Consider the following 9,893-nt stretch of genomic DNA (forward strand, 5'->3'; position numbering starts at 1 on the left):
AAGAGGTGCACATTTCGAACAAAATCTTCATTAAAAAGTTTGTAAATAAAATAATTAAAATAATAAATTAAATTATATTTTTTTCTTTTTCCGTGATTTCCTGCGAAACAAAGCAAAAACGAGCATATGTCTATAGGACTTTTTTTCTTAGTTTTTAACTCCTCTACACGCTCTCGAAGTTTTGCCATTTAATTTGGAAATACCCTGTATATGCAGGGTGTCCAGTAAGTTTTGGCCAATCACTTTTGTGTAGATAAAGCGGACTAAACTGAGTCGAAAAGTCCTCTACTATTTTGCAATTTTCGCAATAGTTAACAAGATATTAATTACTAAACATTGCCGAATATTGATCTTCAATAATTTTTTACTCAAATACTATCAACTTTATAGAAAAACTGCAAGAGACAAAAATCATTAATTTTTTTCTCATAGAACTCTAAGAATTTTTTCAGAATATTTTATCAACTTTTTACTTAGTATTGCATTTTCTTATTTTTACCAATATGAAAAAATACGGTATTAAAAAAATTCTGAAAAAATTCTCACAACTTTATGACAAGAAAATAAATGATTTTTGTCTCTTGCTGTTTTTCTGTAAAATTGATAGTATTTGAGTAAAAAATTATTCAAGACCAATATTTGGCAATTTTATTTAGTAATTAATATCTTGTTAACAACTATTGCGAAAATTGCAAAATGGTAGAGGACTTTCCGACTCAGTTTAGTCCGCTCTATCTACACAAAAGAGACTGGCCAAAACTTACGGGACACCCTGCAATATATACTTTATATTAATTTTATAATTATACAAAATTAATGTTATATAAAATTATATAAAGTTAATAACGTATTAAAAATATAATTTTATTGTTTTTTTATAGATACAAAATGTTTTGATCATACATTACTTTTGTTACTACTGTTTAATCCCGTTAACAACGTGCAGCGAAAAAGGCGGAGAATCATAATATTTTTAAACAGACTCATCTCGAAAGTCATGGATTCAATTTCGCGAAATCAATTCTCGGTGTTGGTTACGTTAACAATCCGCCTACTCTTTGCATATTCCCGCTGCTGCGATAATCCGCGATCTTCTCGCGGAGATGAATCAGCGCTCAGACGAAAACGAGGATCTTCTTGGAAGGATCTCACGAGAAATGTGGCGCTCCTTATCGTTGTTACCCCACCGTCTACCCCGCGACTCTATTATTATATTATACTAACACGCACAACGAAGGGCACGAAACTCGATCTACCGACAAAATTGGATCTGTGACGGCTATCGCCTTTCTTCCCGAGAACTCGACGTGTGTCGGAACTGATGCCAGTGGTGGTGGTGTTAAGTATACGTCTCGCACGTGCACTAATCGTGCAGATAAAGAATATCTTTTGCTATATATCATGGAGAAAGAGGGAGGGCAGACAGACGCTCCTCTCTCTCCGCCGCCGCCGCCCAAGTTCAAATGGTACCATTTGTGTTCTTTCACAAGTTCATTATATCATTGTGATAAGGATTGACGAAGTTAATAATCAAAAGAGTGTGTTGGTATTAATACGACACAGTTAATATTAAATATAATTAATTAAAGAAAGAATTATACCGTATATAATCATGTATATTTTATTTCTCATAACTTTATTAAACGAAAAAATATACATATATGTATATACTTATACTTTGTACATTGTATATATATTCTTTTAAAAATAAAAGTAGCAAATAAAATATACAATTTTATATACGATTAGATATAAATAAAAACATAAATATATTTACATATACATATATGCAACATATTTTCGTTAGACACAAGTAAGACCAAAATTAGTATAAATTATATTTTTATTATATACATATATAACTTTTTTTTTAACTTATTTTATCTAGACTAAAAAAAGTCTGATAATAATAATAAAGTCTACATTATTATAAAGCGCTTTGGTAAAATAATTTTTATTAAATGTTCGATTAATATAACCAAAACCAATTAACTTTGTTCCTCTAAGCATTACTTCTTACTTTTTTAATTATTACCAAATGGTTGGTTACTATTATTATGTTTGATAATATTTATTAAATGTTGTACCAATATGTTAAACAAAATACATTCAGTACTATAATCATCAAATCTTTTTCGTGATATTGAGAGAAATCATGCTATTTATTTGTACAGAAGAGGGAAGAAAATAAAAATCATCGTGTTTTTTTTATATCGATGTTTGTAAGCTTATGGAGTATAAATTTAGAAAGTGGAACCAATTCTTTTTAATTTATGTGCTTTCCACAAAATGTCATTATCGCATGACTGCATTAACGGATGAATTGAAAGTATCGTGATCTGTTAGACTTCTAGTAATGTTGCGAATAAAAAATGTACGATCGTTAAACAAAAAAAAGTAATTTATTTGAATCAATTATTCTTTTGTTCAGATATATAGAATTGGACAAAAAAAATACATATCAATCAACGATCGTTGATATCCTTTTGCATATCATTGCCCAACAAGTTTTTCTTTGTCTGTGTTTTTTTAATTTTTTAAATTAAGTTCTTTATTTTTCTGAACATGACCATGTTATACAATATAAAATGATGATATTCGTGATGGATTCCCATAATCTCGAAGCTGATACTTTTTGCTTAACCTTGAGACATGTCTAAAAATATAACACTTAACACTGCATGATTGTACGTGCGTTATTTTAAAAATTATAATATAACCTCTCTGTTATCAATCAATCCAATTGATAATTAAATAATAAATAGATAATTGGAGAATCTTGATAAGTTAAAATAATAGAATAATGGGACAAATGAGAATTAAGCACTGTAGTTAGTGTGCATAAACTATAAGATTTATAATATAATATTATATTAACTTAAATTATCCAAGCAATGCAACAAGTCATTATGATATCAAAGTGATGTCAAAATGACTCCAAAATGATCATTAAAAGTTATTTTTTCAATCATTTCCGATTTATTTTACTGTCATTTTGATGTTATCGTGACTTGTTGTTCTGCGCTTTGGGTATATATGTATACATACATTACAAATAAGAATCCGTTTTGGGAAAATTTCATTTTCGCCGTTCTCAACGAAAATCATACTAGTAGTTACATTGTTCGATAATGTATACGCTCGCATGAATTCCAATGAGAACCAGGGACGTCAAAAAGGTAAAATATACGAAACGTTTGGATTCCTCTTTGTAATCTGTAATTTAAATTAATGATAACACTATACTGTGAATTTTAGTTTACGCGCACCATTGTAACTCCAGCATGTGATTCTTACTTTCCATATTGTTTTATTATTTAAACAATAGAAATATTAATGTCTAGTTACAAATATTTTTCTAAACTGTTATGTCTTATCCCATACAGCACAGAATTTGCAGCAATATCGCTGCAAAATTTCTGCGATATTGCTGTAACATGCGATGTTGCAGCAGTATTACTGCAACTTTTGTGCAACTTTGTGCTGTAGGAGGTTGTCTCATTTCAACGAAACAGGAAAGAAGAGGAAAGGTTATTGAGCTTTTCTGCCGCAGGTTATTTACGGAAAGCACAAGCTGTTCTATTCTTTTTAGAACGACGCCGCCATTTGAAGTTTAATATTTAAAAAATAATCGATAATAATAATAATATCGTTCAACTTCTAATATTCAGCCGCTTCATTATAATCATTATTTCGCTACAAATTAAAGCGGATTCGGGGCGGGTTTAAAATAAGGGTCTAAAATTAGGCTAAAAATAAAGAATGCCGCTGGCGACTCAAAGCGATTAGAAGCCTTAGGCTCTGTACACAATAGAAGGAGTAAGGAATTAGGAATAAAGAATAAACAATTTCAACCTATCAGAAACCGTGTATTTCAATGTATCCGATTTCTGATAGGTTAAAATTAGTGCTCGGAAACATCAGACGATTTGACAGTTCGGACAGTTCGAATCTCAAGTTTGAACGTTAAATAGTTCAGACTGAATGTATGTTCGAACTATTTTAACTCACTTCAGAGCTGAAAGTTCGAATTTATTATATTTCGAACTCAGACATCACAAGTCGTCCTTAGGATCAACCTGAATATGTCCAAGATGGCTCAGGATATTTGTACATTTGCAGGATATCAATAAATATAGGAATTTTATTTAAATTTAATATGCACATTCAATTACATTCAGTTATATATATTGTGACGTTATTACACATGTGTAATAACTTTCCAGTGTAGTAAAAACGAAAAAAATTATTTCTAATAAATTAATATGCTAATTGTACGAGTAAATCTTTACGTCGGCTTGTGCACAACGGCTTTTAAGTGCACTTTAAAATATTAAGCTATAAGAAATTGCAAAAATAAATAAAATCGATTTTTAATTTTATAATACAAAATGTGAAAATATTCGTGAAAAACTGCTCTTTTGTTTCCAAGACATACTATATTTGTTTACTGTTCGAACCGTCCGAACTTCAGACATAACGAATTGACATTTCATACTGATCGATCACTGCTTAAGCTCAAACTGTTCGAACTGTCCGAAATAGGGTAACTCCGGTATATACGCTGCGCTGGGATTTACGCCGCGGAAGTCAGAAAAAATAGAAGGAGTGGGAGTAATTTTCTCGCAACTACTCTGTTACATGCTTTTATGTTATATATTAGTATTGACATTATAATTTCAGCTTCTTACTGTTAAATTAATGAAATTATTGTGAGTTGAATCGATTTGTCACTATGTGTGTGACAAGTAGCATCATCATAAATTATAATCTATACATAAAATGATTACTGTAAGGCGTGTAAAAGACCTAGTGGTTATTTCGTGATACATACGTGTAGAGGAATAGTAAAGCATGTTGTATATAGAGCAAAATACAAGTGCTTTGCTTTCGTATTCATTGTTTAGCTTGTTGAAACCCTTGCATTTTTGCCATATATCCCACCCATTATCTATATATAGCAAAAATGCAAGATATTTCAAAAAGTTTATTTTTTAATTAATTTACGAAAACTAAATATTTCGGATTTCTAATATTTTTTCATAATAGTATTAGACAATACAAAGTTTTTACTGATATAGTTCGTTTATTTTAAACATAGTAAATAATACTTGATAAATTAAGTTTTCGATAGGTGCGGCGTATATACCGGAGTTACCCTATTCGAATTAGATGCTCATTTTTTTCAATTTCAAACTATTCGAATAGATCGAATATTCTACATGTTCGAATCTTTTGTCTGAGCTCTCTAGTTACAATCGTTTATTCTTTATTTCTAATTTCTTATTGCTTCTATTATGCGCAGAGCCTTAGAAATCAGAGTGTGTGCCTACCTTTACTAATATCGATTTTGGTGTCCGCGAGAGCTAAGCAATGTGCGTCGTGGAGGACATTTAGCATTGTATTCGGCTTAGGCGCAAAGTCTGGATCATCCGCATCGAAGGATACACTTTCCTCAAATTCCGTCAACGTTGTCGCCTCTGTCACACCTCGTCGATACATCGTGAGAACGAAGAACACGATACAAAAACCTCGAGCTAAAACATTGTGGGCAAGCAAGTCGTAAAAATATCATTATCCATACTTGCGGAATTGTAAAGTTTAAAATCGTTATGCTATATGAGTGTATATTTTCATTATGACACGGAGGATTACACAGAATATCATATGTGCACACTTTTTATCGTGAATAACTCTAATTATTCGAGTACTCAAAGTTGGATACAAATTCACTGAAAAAAGTCTGGTAATAAGTAACTACCAGACATATCTTATTTAGCATTATTGGTGCAATATTTAGTAAATATTATCAAACATAATAATAATTAGCCATATAGTAATAATTAGAAAAAGTAAGACAATATCCACAGAACACAAACTGACACTAACATTACATCAATGTTATAATTTTCTACTGAACACAATGTAACTATTATATATAACTTATTATATTATATGTTATATTATGTACAACTGTTACGTACAACATGTTATATTGTATTTATATTGTTAAATAGGAAACTATAATATTAATGTAATGTTACTGTTAGTTTGTATTCTGCAAGATATTTAAAAAATTAAAACGAGAGTCAAACATTTGCCCGGTAAAAAAATTTTTATGCATTAATATGTATAAATATGTATAAACATGCATGAATATTCACAAACACGTATAATCATATGCCCATACATATTCATACATTCCTCTTTTTTTTGTAAAGTTTTTAGTGTAATAGAAATAACAATAGTAATGTGAAAACATAAAAAATAATTAAAGGGATAATTTTCGCATTGTTCGTCTTAGAGAAAAACAAGTTTGGAAAAATGTTCAAAAAATTGCTGATGTACAATTATGCATAATTTTATATACTATAATTGTAACATAAGTAATTTTTTTACATTTTTTCAAACTTGATTTTTTTCTAAAACAAATAGTGTGCAAATTATCCTTTTAATTATTTTTAATGTTTCCACGTTGCTATTGTTAGTTCTATTACACTAAAAAGTAATTTTATAAAAGAAAGAAGGATGTATGAACATGTATAGGCATATTTTATATAAAATTATGTATGTTTATAAATATTTATGTATGTTTATACATATTTATACATATTCATGGACGAAAAATTTATTACCGGGGGTTGCAATTATTTTATTGCTTTAGTAATTATTTTCTTTAGGTTTGATCATTATTACCAGACTTTTTTCAATATGCATTTTGCGTCATCCGTCATAATTCAATTATTTTGACTCTTTCGCCGAGATCAAGCTAGCAGTAAGCAAACTGAAGTTGGCGGTATGTCATCATGCGATTACAGGATTATGCAAATTGCGCAGCGATAATAATTATTACCTGTAATCTGCAATGATAATGCGAATGTATATCACATCGACATGTTCAGCTCAACTTGTCGTTGCCGTCACCTTCGCGACATTCACTATCGGTTTCATGAAAGATTCGGAGAGCCGTTCTCTTTTCTCTCTCTCCTTCTTTTTTCGTTGATCTGCACGCGACGACAAGCAGCGGTCGACTGACACCTGATGTACGTTATCGCACGGAAAAATCGTCATGAATGGCCTCGCTGACGAATGGCGCGCGGCTAACTTCAAGACGATGTCACGAAGGCATGAAGTTCAGTCGCTTTTCATTTTTCTTTCAAGGATTTGCGATTTGCAAGATCGATAAGAGCAACTTATTCTTAAATCTATCCTTTTTAAACTCTCTTTAAGTCCACGTTTTGGTAACAGAAAGATTATTACGATAGCTTTGTACGTGGCTTTATAATGCATATTGCGAGGAGTTAACCACTTATCTTAATGTAATCGTGAGACCGAGTCCTCGAAATCATTATAAAATTTATATGAAATCTCTATGTATAATCCGATAATTACATATATTATGCAACCATAAGAAATTATTGTATAATATTAAATAAAATCGTATATTTTACCAAATGACTTCATATGTAGTGACAAAAAATTATTTGTAATCAGATGAAATTATATAAAATCATGTAATTAATCTGTGGAACAATATTTCAGCTAGTGGTTACTTCCTTGACGTATTGTCATATTGTTAATGTTGTCACTTACAATTGGCACACTCTGAAATGTTAATGCGTGCGCTAATGCGTATTTTAATTTTGCAAAATTTTTACAAGGAATTGCAATATGTCAGGCTGTAGGTGAAAGAAAGCAATACACATAAATGCGTATGTAATGTAAAGAATTTGTTTAATAATTTCGGAACATACACTACATTGCAGACGCACTCTAAGATGCTACTGTTTTGTGCGCGTTTTACTTTTTGAAAATGAGTTTTTCAGAGACACTAGTATGACAGAATGTGAGTGGTGAGGAAGCAATACGTATTACATGTAATGCAAATGATTCGTTTAATAAAATAATTCCAGAATGTATATTATATATCTATACGCTCGACAAAGACTGAACTACAATTTATAGAGGCTGCGTTATACTTAACGCTCGCAACGCTCGCGAGCATCGTTTGTCCTTGTTTAACATGATAAACGACAAGGATGAAATGATTCCACGAGCGTTGTGAGCGTTAAGTGGAACGCAGCCAGAGTCACTCGATTAAAAAAAAAACAGGAAAAAAAAGATCTTATCTTACAAACCTATAAAAAAATCTATCACAGAATAAAAAGAAAAACAGCCAATTTTGCTTCGTAGGGGAAAGTGAGGGAACTGTGCGCAGCGGGTAATTGTGCGCATTCTGGTTTGGTACTTTTCCAATAGATGAAGACATCACCGTGGTGAAATTTTTACGCAGGAAGTTGTCCTCTTAAGATATAACTACAAGAAATACAAAGTAAATACATCGCTAGCCAGAGAAATACAAAAAAGTGAAATTATATATTTTCTTGTTAGCATTCAGAAAATAAGGTAGTAAGTCCGTATTTTTAATTTGTTTGTTTAAAATTGTATACGTTATTAAAGTACGTTATTATGTGCATCTTTTGAGCTGTTATTTATTAAGTTTGGTTAGGAATTGTTGAAGTAATCGTATTTCGTATCGAGTCAGATCACGGCAAGCAACTGTGCGCAAGCGTTTTAAAACGCGCACAATTACCCATCTGCCATATACTGTATGACTAGCACTAGTTTTTTCGTTTCTTTTTGGCATTACTATTTTATTTTGCCATTTCATTTTGCCAACGTCTATGTGCATTATTATTATATTAGTTTTGTATTTTTTCTTAATATATACAATATACATTTAAAATATGTTTAATATATATTTATATTGCAATATAATGAATGTATATTCTGATTTCTATGTCAACAATCCACAATTCATTCATTTCTTACGACTTTTGTTTTGCGCACAATTACCCGACGCGCGAAAAATTTTTTCGCTTTTCTGTTTTTTTCCTTTTTGCCGCAAATACAACCTTATTAAATGAAAATTTGTTCAAGTAAGGATACGTAATGGTAGAAGAATGTTTATAATTTCTATTTTCATACTTATATCGCTTTGAACTTAGAAAACCATCCCAAGAAAATATCTCTTAAGTGCGCACAAATTGCCCACTTTTCTCTATGTATGTAGGGGAGAGTGGTGTCGGTTGAAACAGAGGGTCAATTGTAACATTGACCGCAATAGCTGTATCTATTGACGAAAGGCTGAACTGCATGCACGGTTGCATACCGTTAACAGACATAAGTCATTGACGAAAAATTGAGTGGCCATTCGTAAGTGCAGCACCTATTTTTGTTAAATCAAGGTTAGATTGTAAACTTTGTTACCCGCCATTATTTAGTGCAACTCGTTCCACAACAATTTGTAATACGACGATACTGTGTGATATGAATATCACACTTTATGAATATCAAGCTTGGCAGTAAGGTATATATCAATTCAATTTATTGATTACATGTAAGTTTAATGGATATAAAATCGAAACAAGCGGCGGTGATACAATTGACACCAACGCGGTGTCAATTGTAACAAGTTGCGGCGATGCCATTAATGATAAATATCATTTATAATTTGTTACTTTTTTAAATATCTATTAAGTTGAAATTAATGCCAAAGGATATATTTGTTTTCATAAAAAATTTCAATTTTTTCTTATTTATAATAAATTGGTTAGCTGCAAAAAAATATTTTTTTTGTTTCAACCGACACCACTCTCCCCTACTCATTGTATATATTTCATACAAAAATAACACATCTTAGTTATTACTTCTGTGGAATTATGCAAGGTTCAACGATGAGTAATATATTTTAAATCCGTTAATAAATCAAACTAATCAAGACTCCTTACAAATCAAAGAATTGGAAAGAGTAAGGGCACTAGGAGTCGGGCGCAGAAGACGTCGCGCAAATAATACACTTATAAAGAATGAAACTTCTTTATTCACTAAAC

At 30.9% G+C, this 9,893-nt stretch overlaps 1 protein-coding gene across 3 annotated transcripts in view; it reads right to left on the reverse strand.

Annotated features, from left to right (window-relative positions):
* Positions 1-7,019, reverse strand: part of Pino (protein pinocchio) — a 68,562-nt gene extending 61,543 nt beyond the window's left edge. The window contains exons 1-2 of one of the 3 annotated variants that reach the window (XM_018523047.1): positions 6,854-7,019; positions 5,334-5,537 (exon numbers count right to left, since the gene is read on the reverse strand). In XM_018523047.1, the coding sequence (XP_018378549.1) occupies positions 5,334-5,502 (169 nt within the window). In that variant the 5' untranslated portion in view covers positions 5,503-5,537; positions 6,854-7,019. Of the gene's footprint in view, positions 1-5,333; positions 5,542-6,849 lie in introns of all 3 variants that reach the window. The other 2 variants (XM_018523046.1, XM_018523045.1) reach the window with 2 other exon arrangements.
* Positions 7,020-9,893: the final 2,874 nt, after the last annotated feature.

Source organism: Trachymyrmex cornetzi, unplaced genomic scaffold (assembly GCF_001594075.2).
Source record: "Trachymyrmex cornetzi isolate Tcor2-1 unplaced genomic scaffold, Tcor1.1 scaffold1399, whole genome shotgun sequence".
Taxonomy (NCBI): Eukaryota; Metazoa; Arthropoda; class Insecta; order Hymenoptera; family Formicidae; genus Trachymyrmex; species Trachymyrmex cornetzi.